Source organism: Caretta caretta, chromosome 5 (genome assembly GCF_965140235.1).
Source record: "Caretta caretta isolate rCarCar2 chromosome 5, rCarCar1.hap1, whole genome shotgun sequence".
NCBI classification, from domain to species: Eukaryota; Metazoa; Chordata; order Testudines; family Cheloniidae; genus Caretta; species Caretta caretta.
Window position 1 is genome coordinate 95,762,960 of NC_134210.1, and position 25,133 is coordinate 95,788,092.

General features: G+C 42.4%; 1 protein-coding gene across 5 annotated transcripts; it reads right to left on the minus strand.

The window, feature by feature from the left end:
• Positions 1 to 813: 813 nt before the first annotated feature.
• On the minus strand, positions 814 to 22,988 carry PSAT1 (phosphoserine aminotransferase 1). 5 transcript variants are annotated; one of them, XM_075128694.1, is made up of 10 exons: positions 22,844 to 22,988; positions 18,906 to 18,966; positions 17,365 to 17,434; positions 16,293 to 16,498; positions 14,830 to 15,002; positions 12,971 to 13,140; positions 8,538 to 8,666; positions 3,426 to 3,563; positions 3,120 to 3,212; positions 2,604 to 2,687 (listed from the first exon to the last, which is right to left on the minus strand). In XM_075128694.1, exons 1-9 carry the CDS (start codon positions 22,901 to 22,903, stop codon positions 3,146 to 3,148), a joined length of 1,074 nt encoding a protein of 357 aa, XP_074984795.1. In that variant the 5' UTR covers positions 22,904 to 22,988; the 3' UTR covers positions 2,604 to 2,687; positions 3,120 to 3,145. The 5 variants fall into 5 exon arrangements, with proteins under 5 accessions (XP_074984794.1, XP_074984796.1, XP_074984798.1 ...); XM_075128693.1 differs by lacking the exon at positions 3,120 to 3,212 and having other exon boundaries at positions 814 to 2,687; XM_075128695.1 differs by lacking the exons at positions 3,120 to 3,212; positions 22,844 to 22,988 and adding an exon at positions 22,103 to 22,332 and having other exon boundaries at positions 814 to 2,687.
• Between the last annotated feature and the right edge of the window lie 2,145 nt (positions 22,989 to 25,133).

Genomic DNA, 25,133 nt, shown 5'->3' on the forward strand with positions numbered 1-25,133 from the left:
CCCCCCCAACTTAAAGCAGGATTGAGATAATTTCCCTACCTCTGACCCTCACAACTCTCTACTACTGTTAAATTATCCCTGCCACTGATGATATCTAGGAGTATCATTTCAAAACAAAACCATCTTTTAGGAAAAGCAAATTTTTATCTTCCAGACTGCAACAAATGACAGCTAATAGTCTCTAATCCATCTATCCCTTCACAGGTGTTCTATCCCTAATAACTGCCACTTGGCCTGCTGCCTCTACTTCCCCTCCCCCGCCCCAGTCCCATCACCTATTATTAAAAAATCCTTCATCTGGCTGCCTTTTCAACTGACCTCCCCGATCTCCATGACTCCCTCCCGCTTGTATTGTCCTTGCTAAATTCTCTCCCATGAGTCAAGAGTCCTAGATAGCACTATGTGCTGAATGAATCTGGAGGGGAGCTAGAGGGACCTAATGGTGGGCAAATCCATCAGCAACAGCTCACCGAGGTGGGCTGCCTGCAGCAATATTAGTGTATTTTATGGCACAGGAGGAGGGTCTAGGATAGGAGAGAAGGGCTGCTGAGGTGGGGAGGGATGGAAAGTACATACTTATTGAAGGAAGTTCGCACAAGAGTGAGGATGATGCTGGGACTTTTAGAAAAGGAAGTCTGAAATAGAACTTGGTGAGTGGCATGGGCAAATGCTCCAGAATGAAAAGGTTCAAACTGTTCAATAAGCAGGATAGGAACTGAAATACTATCAAAGTCTATTTACTTCTTATTCCCTCACTAAGAAGAAAAAAAAAAAGTCTGAAAGCCCTCAAAAGAAAACAGATACATTGTTCGCTCTGTGTTCTAAGACTTTATTTTCTCTACAAATTAAACAAATAAGTTGGCAATGAGTTCTTAAAACAGCAGTCAAAAAACTACTACCTATCAATCAGAATTTAATTCATCGGTGATGTAACTCCATTGATTTCAGTGACATTACACAGGGATGAAGTGGTCCATCATTAAGATTATTAAAGCTTCAATACTGTTCTTGGCACTATATAAGAAGCAAAAGACATATTCTGGCCCCAAAGAGCTTACAGTCTGAACAAGACAGAAAAACCAAAACACAATTACATCAGGAGTCCCAGATAACAGCATTAACAGAATCATTTGTTCCTTTGTTGTTTCACCAAAAGGCAGCTGGCAGCATTTTTACTGGCATTGATTAGGACTGTGGGCTATGCAGAAGAAATGAGTTTCAAGGAAAAGTTGCATGTGCAAAGAAGGTCCCTGAAGCCCGGGCTAGGGAGGGAGTTTTAGCTGTCCAGGAAAGCATGGAATAAGGCATGTAAGTGAGTGGGGGAGGGGTACAAAGAGCACAGTGGGGTGGAGTTCTCTCTGGCAGAGTGAAGGAAGCAAGACAGGAGCCAAGACATACACCAGCTGGATTTGTTCAGAGCCCCACGTGTAAGATGAGAAGGCTGATGCGATGCAGAAGATGAAGGAAGCTAGTGAAGTGAAGCAACTAAGAGAAGGAGGAGATATGGTCCAAACAGCAAGCAAGGGAAACTATTTTAGCTGCTGTGATCTGGACTGCTAGGAAGCAAGATGGGATTGTGGTCAGTCAGTAAGGAGGAGGATGTATTAAACAGGTGTTCCATCGAGTAAAACTCGGGAGTCCAGTTTAACAGAGGGTTAAATTAAAATAAGGGCTGTTTTTGTGGGGAGGGGAAAATACCCTACACTGGTTTAATATAAAATGCACACAGAAACAAACATCTTACACATTGATTTTACTACATACGAATATATGTCTTGTTACATCTATAAATGACAACACAAATAAAAGGCCTAACCACACAAACACTTACTACACTAACGCTTACTACTACATTGAAGTCAGTGGGACTCCTCAGGGTAATGAACCTCATGCTGGTGAGCAACTGTCTAAAGGCTAGGTCTGAAGTCAGGAAATGCCTACATCAGTTTCCCCAAGGACTATATAGAGGTGCATTTTTGGAATGTATTTGACATACCAACCAAGTATTCTCAATTACCATCAGTTCTAGCCTCATGTGCGTGTTCATAGTATTCATGAAATTCTGTTTACAGAACCAAGCACTACTGAAGTTTAATGAGAACAAGGCATTAGTTTGAAAAAAAAAATGATTTCTACAGTTACACATAAAAGAGTAAAAAAACATGAGTCCCTCCCCCCCACAACTGGGACAGCTTATGATCACAATTATACCTGTGTAAATCCATAGTAACACATTGATTTCCATGGATTTGCAGCAGCGTAACTAAGATCAGAATCTGAGCTACAGTAGATTACAATACTATCCACTGTTAGATTGCCAATAAAGTTATCTGTTTTGCAAATTTAGGGACCAATTCTTTCAAGTAATGAGTGTCCTCAACTTAAATGGAAGCTGAGGGCACTCAAGATATTGTAGGACTGGGCCCTTCATCCTTATTTAGTTACCTACAATAGGTATATGAACTAAAACAAAATTCTTGTTTACTAAAGTTGTTGTGCATTTTATGCAGCATCACAATAACTGTCAACCCCTTTATGTTTTATTTCATAGATGTGCAGCATTGCACTAATTCATGCACATTCATGACTGATGCATCTGCATGAAGCTTCTCATGAACGTTGCAAGCTTCTGAACATCTTCTACTGTCACAGCATTATATAAAGAAGCACGGATTCCTCCCACAGATCTGAATTGAGAGCAAAAAATAGTTATTTTTGTACATATCAGTAAAAGTATCCTTACCATTAACTACACACAGCTATCTTCCCCTCAATATATGGGGATAATTCACATTCATGGTAACATTCCACCTTTTGATATGTCCATGCAGCTTCCCTTGATGTCAACAGGAGCCAAGCATCTATTTTAGCTACTTATATGGCCTCCATTATCCTAGTGTCCAAGCACCTCACAATCTTTAATGTATTTAATCTCACAACACTCCTATGTTAATACAGAAGTGCTATTAACCCCATTTTACAGGTAGGGAATTAAGACACAGAAAGATTACATGAATTGCTCAAAGTCACACAGAAAAGTCTCTGGTGGTGCTGGAAATTGAATGCTGGCCACTCAAGTCCCAGGCTAACACCTTAATCTTCCTCTCCTGAGCATGTACCTCCAACACAGTAGTAGAATGCGTCCTCAAGAGCCAACTCCTTTGCCCAGCACACTGCCTGAATAACCAGACTGAGAAGAATTGCCACAGGACCTGGATGGTGAGAACAGGGAGGATGTTTTCCCTACCTTCCAAGCCCAAAGAAGCAGCAGCTCCTATTACAACTCAGGACTGCCAGTCCCAATACTCCCACTCAGATGATAGTGCTGCTATAGAGCTGGGGGAGAATGGCAACCGTTTTGTCTCGTTTTGCATAGGGACCTAAAAAAGTTATAACAAATGAATTCATCCCAGGCTTGTACTTACCGATGTCCTTTCAAAGAGATCATATTCAATTCCACAGCTTTATCAAGGAATTTCTTTTCCAGAGCTTCATCACCCTTAATATTGCCAATACGGAATGGAACATTCATTCTGCTTCGGCTCTTTTTCTCCACAGGACATCTGAAAAATATAATTATTACAACATTTTGTCCTTAATCTAGGTTCTTTTTTAATCCATCTATGGAAGTTATAATGGATGTATTTGCCTGAGTAATCACGTTTGGTTAGCCACACAAGTCACTCACCCCTGTCATTTCAGCCAGAGGTCACTTGAATGATGATTTTATAATACATGATTCTTTTTTAAATAGTATGCTGCTGTGATAACAAATGAAGATTTGATCTTGCATTTCCTTGCACACACAAACTTTCACTGAGAAGTGCAAGCTGTGCCCATACAGGTTTTCAGTGCCAAAACATTGAACAAATCCTTTTTAAAGTAGAAATTCTGTTGTATTCTCCACTTCTTCTTATTGAATTCGGAGCTTGCCTTGCAGCTGCAGCCTTGTCAGCAAAGTGCAGAGCCCTCAGACAACCACCAGATCTAGTCAGAGGGCAGCTGTCAGTGATGTGTGACATTGCCCGTTTTTGGCCACAGCCGCATGTGGGATTCTTTCGTTGGCCCCTGGTGTGTAGACTGGCTGCACATTGACCCTACCCATTCAAAATCTGTTCAGAAGGGCCCCTGAGTGGCAAGGAAAATCAAAACCAGGTCAGTTGAAATATAAGCGTTTGACATCAGCTGCAGACCATCCTCTATACCACATCAACATCACAGAGAAATCTAGGCAGGGCAAGTAGGTCCATAATGGGTGCCTTGACAACAAGCACACACTTGGGTGGTCAAAGAGGTGTTAGGCTCGGGCTTCCCCTGAACTTTCTCAGCCATTCTGACTGTAGCATTCTCACAATGGTCATGTGGAGGAATGATGTTGCTTAACACAGGGAGCCACAGGACTGGTGAAGATCGAATCATCCCAATTATGATGCACGTGGTTGAGTGTAGTTGCGAGGCGAATGGAGCCAGACTCTAAGTGGGTGTCTAGACTACAAAACATGGTTACGGCTAGGTCAAGGTTAGCTAACACACTTGTAGTTAACCTTGGTCTAACTTCAAACTTCTTCCTCATCTACACAAAGAGTGGCATCTTTTACCTTTATTTAGTTCACAGTTCACCCTAGGTTTGGTCTTGATCAGTTAAATCAAGATAAAAAGGTGCTACCCAGCATCTAGACTAGAAGAAAAAGTTAATTGAGGTTAGCTATAATGTGTTAGCGAACCTCAACCTAATCTAAGCGCACCTCAACCTAAGCCACATTTCCTAACCCAGACACACCCTTGGTCTGGGATTTTCAAAGCAATAGGAGAGTTAGGTCATGTCTACACTTACCAGTAGATCGGCACTGCTGCGACCAATGCAGTGGTGTCAATTTAGCGTGTCTGGTGAAGACCCACTAAGTCGATGGCAGAGCACTTTCTCATCAACTACAGTCTCCAGCTCTCCAAGAAGATTAAGATAAGTCAGCAGGAGAGTGTCTCCCATTAACACAGCATAGTGTAGACACCGTGGTAAATCAACCTAAGCTACATCAACTTCAGTTACGTTATTCACATAACGGAAGTAGAATAACTTTGGTCAATTTACCACAGTAGTGTAGACAAGGCTTTAGCGAGAGACTTTCAAAAGAAGCCAAGTGATGTAGGAGCTTAAGTCCCATTGACTTTCAATGCTCCTATGTCATGTAAGTGATTTTGAAAATTCCATTTCCAGTTCTCACTGAAAGTCAATGGGATGTGTATATCTCCTTCCCTTAATCTCCTTTGAAAATCTTAGCCTAAGAACAGAACCACTTAGGTATTAGAAGGATAGATGTTTTGTAAGAAGGATAGATGACTTTGTCAAAAGTAAAGAGCAACCTTTCAACCTTAGGGCTTCCAGCAGCATAGTTCTTCCTGGTATGGAAGGAAGACATGGAGCTGCAAGTTTCCCTTCTACACAGCCACTATATGGATTCTGTCAGGTGTCACTTAGGAATGAAATAAAAATTACTTTCAAAATTAAACTGCTTTCAATATTGTTATCACTTTGTTTGGGTCAGAAAGGGAATCTTCTACGTTCTTCATGAAAGTGTGCACTGACTTGCTAGTTACTTTGCATTTGTCTTCATGCTGAAGGAATGATTGGTCACATGCCTCTGTATATGAATGTTGCTCATATGCTTCAGATATAAAATGGAAAATATGCATCATTTAAGATCTGAATCTGAAAACACTCTCACACTTGAGTAACTTGTTGCACCACTGGAACTTTTCCAAGATTGCATCCTTATCAAACAATGCAGGTTACTAGTATATATGTTAAAATAATAAAATCATTTGATTTAGTGGTTTCATAACATCATGTATGGAAGTACACATGCCTCAAGTGGCTTGCAGTATTGTGTTAAATATGGTAGGTTTGTCAAAGCATTGAAAGACTTGTCATACTCTGGTTTGTCAGTGAGGCATTCCAGGGCCTAGGAGGCATATCACAGCTGGACAGACAGCTTCTGGTAACCCTTTACTTTCAATCAAAGGCACAGTTCAAAATGTTGCCGCCTTAGCTGCAAATGTTGCAATACATAATAAGTTGCACACAACTCGGAAATGAGTGTACTTTGTGACTTCAGCTTTCAAACACAGCCTATTTACCCCCATTTCTATGTTTTATTCCTTGCTCACAACTATAGCTAGGTCTACACTTCAAACTAGGAATGTAATTCCCAGCTCAAGGGTACATACCCGTATTAGCTCTGATCAAGCTAGCGCACTAAAAATAGAAGCGTAGCTTCAGCAACACAACCGGTGGGAGGGGCTAGCCATCATGAATATTTACCCATCTGAGATCCTTGGTAGGTATTCAGACCAGCCAGCCCCTTCCGCACCATGGCTCCAATATCAAGCATGCTAGCTTGATCAGACAGCTAGCTCAGGTTTGTCTCTCTGAGCTGGAAATTACTTCCCCAGTTCCAAATTTAGACATACCCTTTGTAGGCCAGCCTGCCATACATTTTGTGTGTCACAAAATGTTTCTCAGGGATTGAGCCTGTACTCACTGAAGACAAAGGGGGGGGGGAGGGAGACTCCGTTTTACTTCAGTGGAGCAGACTTAAACCTCAGTTACCATACTGCCAAAGACTAAGGATTATGTCCACTAATGAAATGGATAGGCTGAAAGCATCAGATATTACAGAGAGGCTATATCCTTTCCATATGAAGGCTGCAACCAATTTTCATTGAAAATCCCACTCTGACTTTCTCCTATCATAACTAACTTGGAAAACTGGTTAAATCTGAGAATCTCTAGTTTTATCCTGAAGGCAAAATATTTCTACAGAGTTTGAATAATATTCACCAGCCAGTTTGTTACTTATTAAACACCTACCCTGGTTTAAAATATCAGCTTTTGTCTAACATTGCTTTGGGTCCCATCAGCTCATAAACAACTAGTAACCCTCCAAATCAGCCATATTGTTAAATTTCTTTGAAAACACTTGCAGATGTATTTGATGAATGTAAGCAAGTTATTAATGATTTTTACACTGGTTTCTTTTAGGCCTGATCTTCATCCCATTAATTTGAATGGGAGTTTCTAGACATAGATTTCAGTAAAGGTAGGATTCAGCATTATGGGTGAGTATGAGCACGTCATTCACTGGTCCCTGGATGAAAGGACAGGGGAGAGTTTAGCACCATTTCTAGACTGTAAAAAGAGATGGTGTGAAGAGGAGATAGGGTGGGGAGAGCACATACTGCATCTTGTTAGAATGGTAAAGCCCATTTTGGCATGTGTATTTTGAATCAGCCAAAGTACTTCCAGGGACAGCGGTTATCTACACCAAATGTTGGCTACAGCACAGGGGTGGGCAAACTACAGCCCGTGGGCCAGATCCAGCCCATCAGGGCTTTGGATCCGGCCGTCAGGATTGACCCCCATGGTGCCGCAGGCCCCGCACCACTCTCAGAGGCGGCCGGCACCACGTCCCTGCAACCCGGAGGGGGGCAGCAACAGACGACTCCGTGCATTGCCCTCGCCTCCAGGCACCGTGCCCCATAGCTCCCATTGGCCAGGAACAGGAACTGCGGCCAATGGAAACTTTGGGGGAAGTACCTGGATGCGCAGCAAGGGCAGCACTTGGAGACCTGTGCCCCCTCCTCCCCCACACAAGTGCTGGCCACTTCCCAGAGCAGCGCAGCTTGGGGCCAGGGCAAGCAGGCAGGCAGACATGGAGCCTGCCCTGGCCCCAGTACGTTCCGCTGCCACCCTGGAGCCTGAACCCCTCCTGCACCCCACCCCCCCAACTCCCTGCCGAAAGTCCCATGCCTATACCTTGCACTGCTCCTGCACCCCAACCTTCTGCTCTGAGTCCCCATCACACCCCACACCCCTCCTGCACCCCAACCTCCTGCCCTGAACCCCCATCGCACCCCAACGCCATCCTGAACCCCCATCGCACCCCTCCTGCACCCCAACTCCCTGTCCTGAGCCCCCATCGGACCCCACACCCCTCCTGTACCCCAACCCCCTGCCCTGAGCCCCGTTGCAGTCCACACCCATCCTGCACCCCTGCCCTGAGCCACCTCCTGCACCCTGCACCCCTCCTCTACCCCAATCCCTTGCCTTGAGCCCATTCCTGCACACCCTCCCACACCCCGCACTCCCTCCTGTACCCCAGCCCCCTGCCACGGCCCTCCATACAATTTCAGGGCCCTCGGCCCAAAAAGTTTGCCCACCCCTGCTATAGCGTAACAGCTTCTGCCCATGCTTCCCTTAAGGTGCAGAGAGATGGACCGCTTTTTCCTAGGTACTGAATGTTATATTTAGAAGAGAGCTCTTAATAAACTTCCACAATTAAGCTGTACAGGCTAAGATTTAAATAACTTCCCATCCCAATGCAACAGATTCAGATTCATCGTTGGACACTGACCAGAGAAAAGGAGTTAATTAGCACAAGCATTACCTTTAATTCCCCTCCCACTGCCCATGATTTTAGCACATATGAACACAATGTAACAAATATTAAAAAACAAGACAACAAGTTATTGCAACTTACACATAGACTCCACTGGATTGGTCAATAATGTCATAAATCATTTGTGATTTGACTGAACTCAGTTTATCCATAGCTGCAGCCCCACCATTGTTCTTTATCCATTCCAGGACCAAACTCATGATATAGATACTGAGCAAACAAAAGAAAACATTATGAAGTCATATTATTGAAAAAATGGGGGAAAAAAAAACTATAGTCAGGTTTCATTCTGAAAATCTCAACAATTAAGTGGAGATATATTATTGTTTTTAATAATTTACACATTTAGCATCTGGACCACATTCCCAATAATGACAACTTTAAAGCAGGTGAAAACTGGAGTAACTGTTAACTTCATAAGTGACAAGTTTGCTGGATGTAACCTAGTCCCTAGTGGAGTTTCTCCATAAAAATAATTGGACCACCTATTGACAGATGCTGCAGTCTTACCAGGGCATGACTCCCATAGACTTCATTTGGGCATTTTGCCTCTGTAAGGACTGCAGAACTCAGATTGTAACTGGCAATTTTAGTAAAGAAATCTCAGGGAGACCCAGGGCTGGAACAGCAGATGGTGTTATGGATCCAGTGCCACTACACTGAAAGCTCTGTGGATGATCTTGCATTGTACCTGCCTGCTTTATGCCAGAAATCTAGTCTTATTTTTGTGACCATTAAACATACATTCATGACCCCATTGTCATCTAAAAAGTTATTTTTCACATTAAACAATTATCCTTGTGGTAACAATAAATATTTTATATTTATTAATTCCAATTCAAATCCTAAGCACAGAGCTGGAAGCCTGTTGATTTCACATGGCTACAGATCAACTATTTCAAAGCCAGTTACCCAGTATTATGTAAAAATCTCCAAAGACTTTTGCCTTTGTGCTTTGGCTACATTACTCTGCTTGTTGAAGTTCAGACATTTCCCATGACTACACCACTTTACATAACAAACTGTTCACAAGTTTTCATGGCATATTTCCAACAAGTTTGCTTTTATTAATCCCTCCATTACAGTTTCCAAGGAAGTGCTTAGACAGCGTTACCCGACAAATCTCTCATATACAGATCTAGCAGGAGGTTGTTTTAACATCACTACCTTTAATTTCTCCTTGGATACTAAATCTTTAAACACTTCAGAAACACATTGTGGAAGGAGTGAAGTTATGGACCCCCTGTTATAAATTAACATAGCAGCTTATGGCTTTGAGGGCTCACTCCTGCAATCTTCATGACAGCAGAGTGTCATTTATCCCTATACATCACTTGAACTCTATTTTGAAGATTTAAGTGGTGCACAGCCTTTCCACTGGCCCTCTGCAAAGGGGTAAATTTTGCAAATAGCCCATACTTACTCAAGTCTCTGGGACTACTTAGGCAAGTAAGCTTTGGAGGTCTGGGCCTTAAGTGATGCTCTTAAACCAGTCAACAAGAGAAAATCCCCTACCCTTCTGCCATGCCAGTCAAAAGTATGGATTTGGAGAAGCTTTAAATATAAAATAAATCCTTGGAACTGAGAAATGAGATTTCTCCAGCAAATTTGCTATTAATTTTAGCAGAAGAGCTTAATGTCAAAAAGTCAAGACTCTTAGTGCCAATACGTTGAGACTATCAGCATCACGTTAATTTAATTCAATGTTCTGCTAAGTGGCTCATGCAAATTTGGTTAATATTTCCTGCCTATTTGCCAGCTAGCCCTGGAACAGAGTAGAGGGAGGCAGAAGGAAAGGAAAGAAATTTTGCCATTTCCTTACAGAACAGAACAGGCATCCTAAAACCAAGCCAAACAGATCTGTCTCCTGCCAAAATTTAGGTCAGTATTAAACACTGGATTCTGAAACATCCTCCAATGTGGGTCACTGGCATGAAGTAAAAGCTGGCCAAGTGCTGGGTGGGAAGAAGGAAGAGACTTTGGAGCATAACTTTATTTCCCACTCCAATTGATGTTATTAATAGATATGCAGTTATAGCTGAAAAGGCACTTTCATTAGAAACAAATCACCACCAATGACTGAAATTTCTCAGTATTCTTTTCAGCCCAGAAATGAATTTTTATTTGCATCTCCAATGTGGAATCAACGCTGTTTGAGTTCCAAGGTATGGTGAGAGTTTTGTTTTTCAAATGGAAATACTTTTGCACTTGAAAAACCGTGAATGGTTTAGATTTAAAACATGGCATGTCCAAATACAGAGTATTCAACATAGAATGTGTACTTTGGTGAGCAGGAAAATAAGTGGTTACAAAATAATGGTTTTATCAGCCAGTAAAAACAGCCTACTGAGCATGCATGGCACTTTGTTACACAGTTACGTAAACAGGGAGAGCAAATATGTAGATACATGTACAAAGCCCTTTATATTGACAAGGTCAGCCCCCCTCCTCTGCTGAACAACCTGTCCAACTTCTACGAGGACTTCAGGAGGGACCCAGCAGGAGGCACCGTCCTTGGGCCCATTACCACCAGTTTCAAATGTGCATGCTCTATAGGGTGCAGTGCACTTTGGAGTACACAGCTCCAGACCCACAGAGTCTGAAATGAATGTACGGTCTTTAGATTTAGTGCTCCAATATAAATACAATATAAAAAGTCCTATTTCATTTCAGTACAGTGATTCACATTTAATCCATGCAAAATTCAGGAAATTAAAAGTTACAGTGCCCACATCACTGGTAACTTTACCCACTGCACATATATACTAAGTTAAGGCATTAAGGTAGACCCCAAATACAAGGATTATCATGCCTTAGGATATCTACGGAATGTTCAATATGGCCCAATCACAGGTTATGCTGGAAACTTAATGCTGAAATTCCTGACTTATGTGGAAAATACCAGCAATAAAACTGTATTAACGTAAGTTTTGCCCTGAAGGATTTTGACCTTAAAAAGCACAGTGTACTCTGCCAGAAAGCAGTATTCTGGGGTAAAGGGCATACACTTTTTTTTAAAGTGAGTTTTGGATTAGAACAATGGGGTTTTTTGTTGTTGTTTTTTTTTAAATCACCTTTGTTTTGCACAAACTGTACAGGAAATGCTTCCAATCCCACTGAAGTCAATATAAGTTTTACTATAGATGAGGCAGGATTCGGCCTACATGTCTTTTGAATCTTCCACCAGCAAAGTCGGTTTTCACTGCTGTCAGCAGTTTAGCGTCACTATGCAGTAGCTGTGGAAGAGAAAGCTGTATTCTGTGCCTCATCTATACACAAAATTGCCAGATACATTCCAATTCTATGATCTTGATTGCTGGTGATGATTATGAAGCAGAAAGAAGAGTTTTAGTTTTGGATGCCAGGTTGACCTTGAGGTAATCCGTGCAAATTTAATATGAAAGGCTCCGACAGAGGATAAAGACAAAGTCACCAAGATGCCAGTTTTGAAACTCTTGACTATAGTCTCACTTTAACAGCTATTGCAGTAAATGGTGTCACAACAATAGAAAATGTATTAGGAAAAATAATTTAAAAGAATACGTTTCTGCCATCAACATTTTCCAGCAACGAAGATACAGACGGATTCAGTTGTGCAGGATGCACTTTGAAAGGAAGGCCCAAAGTTGTGTTTGCTGAAGGGATCCTCCATGCAGCTACCCTTCTTCCTCCACCCATATGCAGATAAGGGATCAGCCACCTCCACAGTACCATTCCCCACTCCCAGACGCTACACAGGAAGGAGGTAGTGTAGGAATGGAAGGAGGTGCAATCTAGAGGTGGGATATGCATTGTCCCCTCCACCCTACAGGGGGGTTCACTGTTTGAGGTATTCCATGGGCAGGGAAAGGGGGCCCTGGATGTGCTGTGGAGACGGAAGATCTATGTGTAGATGGCTCTGGCCTTCAGTAAGTTGCTGGGGAACTGCCTGCTCTAGGGTCTGAAATGTTGGCTGCTTTGGCAGGTGGAGGAAAAGTGGAATAAACCCTGGCCTTTTAGGGAAGGTTTTGTGGGAAACTCCATGCAAGGAACTTTGGGGAGTTTCCAATTCCACATGCAGGTTTTTTCCCCCTGGGGATGATTTGGGCCTTAGGTTTGTCTGCTGAAGGTGGGAGTTATATGAATCTGGACCGACTGACTAAAGCTAAAGACTAAGGACCAAATTCTCTCCTAGCATCAACTGAGGCATCACCGTTGAATTCGCTGGACCTACACTTACTTCAGTTTATGGTCAGCACAGAAATTTGGCCCTAAAACTGCTACAGCATGGAATCACCACTAAAAAGTACATACTGTATAATAACCTCTTTCAACTCCCTCCTTCAACCCTGATGTAAGCCCCATTCCTGTGACTTATAATAGTAGTTCCGTCACTCAAAGTCATAATGATTTGATTTACTGTACTTTATCCTCCAGCCTATTTGTGACTTGGTAGCAAACGTACATTCAGCTTCTGAAACCTTTCCTGACAACAGCAGCAGCCAGAGTAGTAGTTTGCTGGAGGAACAAGTTACCTGTAGCATGGAGGAGTATTATATAATGAGCCATTTCCGGCTTGTACTTTGTAGTCCAATACTATAGGGCATTCTTTGAGTGCAAACCCAAGCAAATCCTCACGCACTATTACCACAGTTACTCCAGCACAGCCAATGTTCTTCTGGGCACCAGCAAAAATGACACCAAACTTTAATAAAAAGAAAAGGATTTTCTTAGAAGCAATGACTTATTCAGACATATTATATAGTTATAAGATCTGTCTCTTTATAAATATCAAGACATACACACTGTTTTCTGAATGGCTAAGAAAACATATCCCATTTTTTGAGGGGTGGGAGAGGATCAATTTTGATTTCAGGAGTTGCTTTGTTTATTTGTACTGTCAAAATTAAATATCTTCTTTCATCTGAGACAGTTCACCTCAAGAACCATCTCACTTTGTTTACCAAGGGTCCATCCAGTAGCCACAAATTATTCTCAGAGAAGCCTGTCTCCATCCGTTTGTACCCCAAAACAGTTTGCTTGAAAACAAATAGCAGCATTTTCAACAAACCCCCACTGGTCCAGAACTGGCACCCTATAATCTCTAGCTACTCAAAGGGAAGTAAAGGAAAGGAGGCTCTATGAAACCCAAATAGGAGATAAACTATTTGACCTTCCTTTCCCCAGCACAAGTTTCTATTGAAAGTCAGGTGCCTATGTTTCACTACAAGTGAATAAGTACACAAATCAATAACATTTCATACTTCCATAGCGCCTTTCATGCAAAAATATCAAAGCACTTTACACATACTGGTAAGTGTTATATCCCTGTTTCACAGATAGACAAACTGATGCACAGAGATTAAAGGACTTGACTATGGTAGAGGCTAAGATTTTTGTCATGGTTATTTTTAGTAAAAGTCACGGACAGGTCACGGGCAATCAACAAGAATTCATGGAAGCCGTGACTGGTCTACGACTTTTGCTGCTGCAGCTCCATGATCTCCCCTGCCACCATGGTGGCTGGGAGCTGTGGGGTTCCTCCTCCGTCCAGGCAGCTCGGAGCTGCAGGGGAGGGGCCCTCCGCCCAGGCCGCTGGGAGCTGCAGGGTGATCATATTTCCCAAAGAGAAAATGGGACACCCCCAGCCACTCGCCCAAGGCATCTCTCTTCCCCTCCCCCATGTGAGGCTGTTGCCCATCCCTGGAACCGTGAGGAGGGTCCCCTCCGGAGTCTGTCACCTGTCACTGGAACCCTGCAAGAAGTCCCCCTCCCGCATCGCTGCTGCCGCCTGTCACTGGAACCTTGCCAGGGTCCTGCTGGCTGCCAGCTCCAGTCCCACAGTCCCTGGGGCTGAAGCAGAGAATGTCATGGAGGTCTCTGGAAGTCATGGAATCCATGACTTCCGTGACCTCTGTGACATAAACGTAGCCTTGACTATGGTCATACAGCTTGTCCATGGCAGAGTCAGGAGTAGAATCCAGAAATCCTGACACCTTGTCCCCTGCTGTAACCACCTGAAGGAAAAGCTAATACTCAAGAGCCACTTCAGCATCACTTAAGACAACACAACTATCTATCTTAGATGATTCTTAGTGTAAGGCCATGACAGTCTCTCTTTAAGTGTGGTGTACAGTGCTGAGCACTCACGCGGCACTCAGCATAATCTGACACGTCCAAGTCTCAGTGAAAAGGTAGCACATTAGAGACACAATATTCAGACTTGAGTGCCTACTTCCTTATAAAGAGACTTAAAAAAAAGAAAGGAGGCTTGTGCTCCAACAGCTTCAGTGGGAATGGAGAATGCCCAACACAGTCCATCCACTTTTTTGTCTAATCCAAGTTTGAAGAGGTTGGACTACACTTTGTAGAGCAAGCGTGTTTGATACTGTACCTTGGAAACATCTACTGGCCTGGACAAGAAATTTGAAGACATATCACAAACCAAGACTGCTCCTCTGACATCAGGTACAAAGTCAAACTCCACTCCATGAACAGTCTCATTAGCACAGTAATAGACATAAGAGGCATCCGCATTAAGATTCCAGCTGCTTGTGTCAGGAATTTCTGAGACAGATAATAAATAAATAATAATAATAGAAACAATGGTTACCGAAGATGGCTAGAATCAGCACTCTACTTTTACTGGTGTGCAACTTTACTTTGGCATTGAACTTTAAATTGCTATTGAGAGTGGTTTTATTACACTAGGTAACATAGGTTTTTACCAGCAACAAATCAAATTCACCTGTAGGCTAGGTACAAAAGAAAGCCTACTCCCCTAAGAATAAAGAAGAATGTACTCATCCCTAAAGACTAGTCTGCACCCACTGAAGTAAAAGGAAAAACTCCAATTAACTTTAATGGGTCCAAATAGAGTTCATAACACTATAGGCAAAAATTAGGAAATAACAGGATGATATTAAAGCCACTAAGATATACCTTTTACAGTGTAGGAGGCATTTACACAAGACTGAACTGCATCTAGATCCAGCCAATTGATATGTCCATAGCAGCTAAGGCAAGGGGAAGGAGGGCACATAAATCAGTTTAGCATTTTGTCCAAGAAGTCTTATTAGACTGTCCCAGTGCAGTTCCCTTTGCTCAAGCTTCTTTTCCCAACCAGCCCACCTCCATCCTAGGGGCCTGTTCCTTTCCCAACTTAGCAGGCTGGCTCTCAAGGCCCACTTGCTTCTGGAAACCAGCTCCCTTTCCCAATGGTTTCAGAACACAGGGAATTGCTCGGGAAGGCTAGGGTTCCAGAAGCAGCCTTCTTATGCCAACTGCCTGAAGCGGGAATCCCCAGCACTTGCAGTGAGCAGTGCCCTTGTGAATGGGTTACACCTTTTAAAATCACTTCATCGGATAGCTCATGAAAGCTTATGCTCAAATAAATCGGTTAGTCTAAGGTGCCACAAGTCCTCCTTTTCTTTTTGCGAATACAGACTAACACGGCTGCTACTCTGAAACCTTTTAAAATGCTTTAGGTTATTCATCAAATCACACAGCTTAAAGTTGCAAAAGACCTATCTGAGCATCCAGTCCATCTCCCTGTCAAGACAGGACTGTTCCCCACCATACAGTTTCTAGGATCTGCTCAGTCTAGTTTGAAAAGTCCTTCCCTTCCTTCCTCAAAGCAGAATGTCAAAGGTCTTTCACTCTCAGGAAGAACGTACAGATGTTGTTGGCAATTCAAGAAAGGTTGGGGGCCCAACTGTTTAACTAGTTCTATTCAGTAACCTGACAATCATTTCTGGAACGATTCACATGTGACAGACTTGTTCTGCTAGAGCAACTCGAAAAATCTTGTTAGATGTGACTACATCGTCGGACATAGCAAGCTAAACATCAACTTACTTGTGTAACTTCCAAGTTTAGGATGAACAATGTTCACTTTGGCATACTTCTCTGCCTCCTTAGCTGCCTTTGCTGACCAAGCTCCAGTAACCACATAATCGGCACATCTTCCTTCTTTTAGTCCAATAAGGTTAAGTGGGACGGCACTGAATTGACCAGACCCACCCCCTTGGAGGAAAATGACTTTGTAGTTTTCTGGAATATTTCTGTGTAAAAGAAGGAAATTAGTTTTATATTTGAAACAAAACTATGCACAGGACTTAGTACACTCTTTGCTGCTACACTCACTGCAACGTCTTGTGAAAGTTATATCAGTTTTAGATAGGGTCATTTCAAAGACATTAAAGCAAAAAGTTAACAGCTTGGTATTGGTTTGGTCTAGTCATGAGGAGCCATTTCACTGGTCAATACAAAACATTTTAAGATAGTCTCACAGAAAACCTTGCTTGTTTCTGACACTATCAATAAACAAAGCCCCTAGTACTAATTCTATTGTAGCATGTATAAACAATAAGTAAGATAGCATATACATACAACAGAATTAACGTTCATGAATGGCTTTGTTTATTGTTGGTCTCACAGAAAATGTTTTTTCATTTCTTTTAAGATAGAATTTCAATGTCAAAAACAATCTGTTTGGAAAAAAGAATGGACTCCTGAAGGCAAGGATTTACAGACTGGACTATGGTTACGGTAGATGTATGCTAAAAATGTACAATTAATGAGCTTAAAAGTGGAGTTTAACTTTGAGACCAAATTTTAAAAACTTGCATGTGCAAATGTGTCTAACAGGGTTGCTGTCCTTTATGAGGTCTATATCCATGATAGATTGGAGTTTTAAAAACATGCTATTTTGAGTTAATAAGATTTTATAAAAGCATATGAAAAGTTTCTTAACCTGATAAAAACACTTTGTTTTACCTGAGTATGCCAAAAAAATAGCAAACGGAAGATCAATTTCAGTCCCAAATATATATATTTTATTATTGCTATAGTATCTGAAAAACAGGTGCTTTGATGAGAAGGGCTTTCACATTAATCATTGAGTTAGTTAAAAATACCCAAAACTTACAGCAATTCACGTAAGAGATTTTCAGATGTGTTTATAATTTTTGAGAAATCAGATGTCCTATGGCTCATTTCTATAGGGTGGGGGGAGAAAAAAAAAAAAAAAGAGAGAATATGAAAGAAAACCTTAGCACAAACTTGACTTTATAAAACAGCTGGATAAGCAGCAAAGCCTTCTGTAAGCCAGCTGTCCCCGATATAAACCACAATACTTAATATTTTAATAATACTTTGCTCACATATAGTTCCCAACTCAGCAAAGCACTTAATCACATTCGTAACTCCATCCCTAATTCAGCAAGCAGCCACTCCAAAACCCACTGAATTCAATGAGAGCCTTTCAACTGAATTCAATGAGCACTGGATCAGGCTCCAAGGCACTAATGCACATGTTTAAGTGCTTTGCTGAATCAGGGCATGGTGCCTTTCTGAGGAAGAACATGAACCACACTAAAAAGGTTGGTATGTATTATTCCCATTTTATAAAAGTAAACTGAGACACAGATGTTAAGGCCCAATTATTCAAACACGGAAGCTTAGCTGAGTAAGGGGCCTGACTTTCAAAGATGACATGCATCTGTGGCTCCAGTTAATTTTCATCCCACACATGGGTGCTCTACACCTCTGAAATTCAGAGCAATTTCTAAGATACCTAAACATGGTGCTAACCATCTAAGTTTAAAATCTGGCACCAGTGATTTGCCTAATACCTCAAAGCAGACAGTGGCAGAATTTAGATTAAAACCCAGGTCTCCAGCCAGACTCCCAGGCCATTGATCTAACTCCCTCCCTTTTATTTGTTTTCAGTAACAATCCAAGTACATTTTCCCTTTTACCATTTTAACATCCTCAGAATAGAGCTGCTCTGTAACCAAAGTGTAGTTTTTAAGGGACGACTTTGTTCCATAATCCCACTGAAGAGCTAAGAATCATTAATATTAATTCTCATAATCAGACCTGTACTCACTCTATTTGTAGAAGTTTATGACTTATTACAAAATAAGGGCCTGATCCTGTACAGCAGGACTGCTAAGTGCATTGCATAAACTGCTCTGATTTTTTTTTGGGGGGGGTACAAGTTTGGGCTCTGAAAAATGAAACAGACATGCATATGGCACAAAAGACAGCAAACGGGAACCATATTTCCTTCTTAATGGTAAACATGGCTTCATATAAATTTGGAATGTTTCTACATTTCTTCTCCACTGACAAAATTAATGAAGATCCAGAAGCACTCCCTATGATTTGCTGTGTTCCTTGCCTCTGGGCCTCAGTGTAGGATCAATAAAATAAAATATAAAATATCTCTGTCCACATGTCACTCCATAACCTTCTGGTGGATGATTAGTGTAGAGAGGAAAACAATGTGTAAACAGATCCTCAGAACTCAGAGACGCCTTCCAGAAGTTAAAGGGGGTAAGAAATTTTAAAAGGAAATGGGGCACTTGATTGAAATCTACAGCTCAAAATTTCTTATACTTATTTCATAATCCAGCTAAACTTCTAAACTCTGTAAAACACAGAATAATTTTTAAAAAGCCTTACCAAGTACACTAATACCAAGTCCTTTATAGTCCACCAATTCTTTCTGTGCTTCTAGCAACACCTACCCAAAAAAAAAAAAAAAAATCAATTTGTCATCATTGTGTACCAGAGCTGAAGCATAAACATCCCAACTACTGCATATTGTGGCAATGTGACATTTCTCAGTCCATTATAAAATTACTGAAATTTCAACTACAACTTCACCTTATCTACTAGCTAAGGGCTTCTCAGATGATGGGATAATCAAATCATGTGCCCACTGTGGGTATTCTGAGAGTTATGGCCTGAAGCAAACTTGTGAATTCTGTGTGGCTTACCTAGAGGCAACTTAAAGGGGTTTGATTTTCAGAGCACGGGTGCTCAGCACGTTCTGATAATCAGGTTTCTTTAAGGTATCTCAACTTGGGCACCCAAAAATAAAAAAATAAATCAATAAAATGATGTGCCCCCCAAAAAATTCACTGGTCACTTTTGAAAGTCTAGGCCTAAGTGACTTGATGCCCCAGCATGTCCTCTCCTGTTGCTATCATACACCAGTGAGCTGTACTCAGGGTCTAATAATATTCTCTCTGTCTCCCCCCAAAGGAAGTTAAAGGAGTGAAGAACCCAACAAAGAGCTCTCCTTGGCAAACATTATAAGCACACCATTTATGAATTTGCCAAGGAAACATATGCTCTGGAGAATTGCACAAATTAAGCGTGACGCATGACCAGAAAGGGTTAAGCATCCCCAAGGATGAATGACTCAAATTCAACCCTTAAAGACATATGGGAAGAGAATGTTGGTATTTGTGTGTATTTACATAGATATTGGTAGTGGTCAACAATGTAATCAACAGTCCCTGTCTATGCTGTATTCTGTTAATTCAGAGATCGAAAGAACATCTTAACATTTAAATGAACTGTAAACATAGGATGTCCACTATATTCATCTCTCCCTGAAATGTATAGCAAATCTGCAAATGGTGGAAAGACAGGTAATTGCCTTATGTTAATCTGTGTGAATAAGTACTAGGCAATGCTTAGGAAGTAAACCTACTTCAAAGTCACCCTGACTGCCTAATGTTTACCCAGACTGTATGGTCAAGTGGATACTAGAACACTGTATAAAAGACCCCTGGGTCCTGATCCTGTCATCTCAGATCTGCTTAAGCTTCATGAGGTGAAGTTTGAGTCACAAGACTGAGATCCCAGTTAAGCTGGTACATCCAGAATACGATACTGGACTTTAATATAATCTATGGGCTAAACTCTAAAAGAACTCTTTGCAACTACCAAGCTCACCATCTCTGCTATCAATCTGAACCTCAAGAACTGAACTCATGTCTGTATGTATGTTGATCTTTTAACTATGCTCTCACTTTTATTTTTTAATAAATTTTAGTTTAGTTAATAAGAATTGGCTGTAAGCTCGTATTTGAGTATGATCTGGAATATTCATTAACCTGGGAGGTAATGTGTCCGATCCTTTGGGGTTGGTAGAACCTTTTCTTTTTTATATGATGAAATAAGATTTTCAAAAATCCTCATCATTCTCAACTTGGGTATCTGGGTGGAGGACTGAGGCTGGGTTACTTTAAGGGAACTGTGTTGTTGGCTTCTGGGCAACCAGTGAGGTAATAAAGAAGCTGTTTTGTGCAAACTTGGTAAATCTAAGTATTTTGGGGATTGTCTGCCCCATTCTTTGCCGATCACCCTAATTGAGTGACCTCAGCTGGCTCCCTTGGGATCCTGGTCACACGAAGCAAATTGCCTTCCCAGTAAGAAATCTGCATGATCTGTTGTGGGTACCAAGTGGTCACCACCTGACTGATCTGGAAAGACAGTGTCACTTTTGACATCTGCAGACTGAACTTCAGACAAGTGGACAGCACATGCAGATTGGCTCAGGAAGGAAAAAAAAATCATCAAAAGACAAGCAAGATACAAAGATTTCTTAAGCATTGAATTAAAAACAATGTTGTGTTAGTAACATTGTTTCAGGGGAATTTGTAATTAAAAGAGGTGAGGGAGAAGATTACTTTTCCAAAAGAATATGCTTCTTCCTCTCACACATTAACAATTCTCCTCTCCCTAGTCTTAAAACAAATCTGCAAAAGTCAACAACCTACTCCTGGCAATCCTTTGTTTCAATGGGAGTTTGGGGAATGCAAGGAAAGCAACATTAGACCCTACTAAAACTGAAGTGAAACAGTCCATTGCAAGAGTATTGTAATTTCCAAACAAGAGGGGCAAAAAACAAACAAATCGTAGAGCCTGATCCTGTCCTCCCTTGCTCACAAAAATAGTCCTTAGTCACACGAGTAATCCCATATACATCACGCGACTACTAATATTTAGCAGCTAAACGGTTGCATTGGATTAGGATTAGACATTAGAGCAGCACCAATGAAAGAGTAGTTTCCTGTCCAAATGCTTTATGTTAGAAAAAACAAATTTGCAATATAACCTACAAAATATTTCCAGAAAATACATTAGATGTAGCTCCATGGACACCTGACTTTGAGAAAGGAGAGCAGCTACATAACAAGAATATATTAGAACAAACCCAGGCACAGAAGTCCTAAAAACAAAAAATGCTGACAGTACATAACCATGGTGTGGAAAATTGGAAGCTTTAAATTCAGCATGAGCCACTCCTCCACCCAGATGTAATTGGATAACTGATAGCTGCTGATGCAACTTTCCAAAGGATTGAGTGTATACTTTAGATATTATCATTTTTTCCTCATATAAAAGTGATTAAAGATTGCTCCTTCACTTCGCTCAAGCTTTAATTTGCTGTAGTTACACTAACGTATCTGCAAATACTTTTCTCCCATACTGAAAGTGGTATATCCAACAATTAATTACAAAATTATCAGGCTTTGCAGTTAAGAGAACTAGATTACTTTGACCTTTTATTTTCCCCAGCACTGATGTGTTAATTGTTTGGATTTTTTTAAGCTTAATTTTTCCACAGTCTGCAGATCTGCAATGACAATAGCCAAATGGGAACCTGCCCTTTTCTCAAAACTGCCACAAAAAGATGACAGCAAGAATTACCTAACATGCCCATGAGTTATACCTGAAAGCAACGTGCTAAGTCTCTTGCCTTGGAACAAAATTAATTATAGATGACCAACACGCTTCAGGTTTAGCAGTCAAGGAGAGAGGACTAGTAGACACCCACTTGGGCTAACAGGAAAACAAGTCACCTGCAATGCAGGCATTGCTTTAACCGTAGGTACCGGGGGGCGAGCATCCTGAGAGGGGAGCTCTCTCTTAACCACCGTCGGAGCTTCACGAGAAAGATCCCCGGTTTCAAATTGGAGTTTGACCCTGCATCTGCGGTACCCAGCTGACGATACTTTTAACGAGGGTGACCAGATGTCCCGATTTTATAGGGACAGTCCCGATTTTGGGGTCTCTCTCTTATATAGGTTCCTATTACCCCCCCCCCCTCCTGATTTTTCACATTTGCTGTCTGGTCAGGTCACCCTACTTTTAACAGGGGAAGCAGCCAGAAAGCCAGCCAGCCGGTGCCAGAACACCCGCCGATTTAGCTGACTTCAGCAACACCCAGCCGCTGCTTTACGCATTTCAATCCTTACCCCTCCCTTTCCCCCCAGGGCACACCGCCTCCCCCCAGCCCGTGCGGAGCGATCGGCGGCGGGGCGGGCGGACAGGGGTCTGCCAGCCTGAATCACCCCCACCCCAGCTCCAGACGAGCGGAATTTATCCCCCCCGGGCTAAACGCCGCGGGTGCAACGCCGAGTCCTTCTCCGGTGCAAGCCCGAGCGCTCCCGCTGCAACAGCCTCTCGTTCCATTGCCGGGGAGCTGCTTTCCTCCCCCTGCCAAGCCCCCGCGCAAACTCCCGTTCCCAGAGCAACCCGGATCCCCCCGCCCCGCGCCAGGCTGCGGCCATCGCCGCGGCCCCGGCCTCCCGGGTACTCACAGAGCGCGGCAGCTTAGCGGGTCCTGCGCCGAAGTTAACCACCTGCCTCGTAGCGTCCATGGCCGAAGGATGCCTCGTCCCGCCGCGCTGCTCCGGCCGCCTACGGACCCAGCTAGGGCACGGGGCAATAATCACACTCAGCGGCCTGGCTTCCTATTGGCCCCTGTCACATGGGCCTGTTTATACCCACGCTCTGATTGGCCGCCAGGCTGCGAGTCGCGCAGTCATTGGCCCAGTGGCCACGAGCCCGCAGCGTGATCGTTCCACCCCAGATGCAAGGTAGAGCAGAGATTGCGACATTTGGCCCCTGCAAACTGGAGGAGGCGAGGAAGGTGACTGGGACGATGGTCTGCGAGTCAGTGCTAGCCCTAACCATGCTCCCCCCGGTGGTCTCCTCCGACACCCCCTCGCCAGTAACGTGGAGGGAATGCATCCAAATGCAGGGCTACAGGAGGTGTCTTAGATGAGACTTATGATTCTGACATGTAATTTCACAATTATCCTGTATGTATCCCATGCTGAACTTTGCCCATGGGCTGCCATTTCTTGATCCAAATATCCAATTACCAAGTTTTCAGGAAGCAAGACATTTTAACAACCACGTGTATAAATATTTTGATTAAAACATATCACCACATATTTTGTGTGAAAAAATTTCAGTTTCAGTAAAAGTAAATTCAGAAAATATTGATCAACTGTATTTAATGTGCAGCAGCAGTCAAAAAAGCAAACAGAACGTTGGGAATCATTAAGGGATAAATAAGACAGAAAAATATCGTATTGCCGCTATATAAATCCATGGTATTCCCACATCTTGAATACTGCATGCAGATGTGGTCTCCCCATCTCAAAAAAGATATATTGGAATTGGAAAAGGTTCAGAAAGGGGAAACAAAAATGATTAGGGGTATAGAACAGCTGCCATATGAGGAGAGATTAAAAAGTCTGGGATTTTTCAGCTTGGAAAAGAGACAACTAAGAGGTGATATGATAGAGGTCTATAAAATCATGACTAGTGTGGAGAAAGTAAAAAAGGAAGTCTTATTTATTACTTCTTCTAGCACAAGAACTAGCCCTTCTCTCTCTCTAGAGGCTAGGGTCACAGTTTACTGAGCCATTTTCATCATAAACCAGCAAGGGAGGGGAGGAGAAGCAACCCTCCCTCGCACAGTCTCAGTTGTCTCCTAGTCTCAGTGATTAATCAGGGAAGGGAGGGTGGAGCCTGGGCCCACCCTCTACTCTGGGCTCCAGCCCAGGGACCCGAATAGTAGCAGCTATGGTAGCTGACTTTTTGGAAATAGGATGTGTACAATTCCCTTGGCCATTCTGCACAGCAGCCCCCATTCAATATCTCCTTCACCGTTACCTCAGGGCCTCCTTCCTTGCACCTGATATAGATTTGTACTGCTTAGTTCCTCCAACAGCATGGCTTCCTCCTACAGCTCCTGACACATGCGCTTCATTGACTAATTGGGAGGCTTTTAACTAGTTCCAGGCAGCCCTTGATTGGCTTCAGGTATCCCAGTCAAGCTAGCTATCTCCACTGCTTTATAGGAGGATTTTAATTGGACCCAGATGTCTTGATTAACCTGGAGCAACTGCCATTTGGTTACCATGGTACCAGGGATTTGTTTGGCCTGGGGCTAACATACCTGTTCCTTGTTACTTTACTGTAGCCATCTGGCCTTGCCCCTTCACACCTGTATAAAGCTTATACTGGGTAAACTTATAAATTGTTCGCCCTCTATAATACTGATAGAGAGATATGTACAGCTGTTTGCTCCCCACCCCCAGGTATTAATATATACTCTGGGTTAATTAATAAGTAAAAAGTGATTTTATTAAATACAGAAAGTAGGATTTAAGTGGTTCCAAGTAGTAACACACAGAACAAAGTGAATTATCAAGCAAAATAAAATAAAACACACAAGTCTAAGTCTAGTACGGTAATAAAACGGAATACAGATAAAATCTCACCCTCGGAGATGTTTCAATAAGTTTCTTTCACAGACTAGATGCCTTCCTAGTCTGGGCACAATCCTTTCCCCGGTACAGCCCTTGTTCCAGCTCAGGTGGTAGCTAGGGGATTTCTCCTGATGGCCACCCCCTTTGTTCTGTTCCAACCACTTATATATCTTTTGCATAAGGCGGGAATTCTTTGTCCCTCTGGGTTTCCACCCCTCTTCTCAATGGAAAATCACCAAGTTAAAGATGGATTCCAGTTCAGGTGACATGGTCATATGTCACTGTAAGACTTTATTACCCACTTGCCAGTCCACAGGTATACAGG

Bases quoted from the DNA above. Each gene is read 5' to 3' on its own strand.
- PSAT1 (XM_075128693.1), bottom strand. From the start codon at position 22,903: ATGGACGCTACGAGGCAGGTGGTTAACTTCGGCGCAGGACCCGCTAAG. The intron at 15,003-16,292 runs GTAAGTTGATGT...TATCTGTCTCAG, and splicing joins TAAACTTGGAAGTTACACAA to AAATTCCTGACACAAGCAGC. The intron at 8,667-12,970 runs GTAACTTGTTCC...TTGTTTGCTCAG, and splicing joins AATACTCCTCCATGCTACAG to TATCTATATCATGAGTTTGG.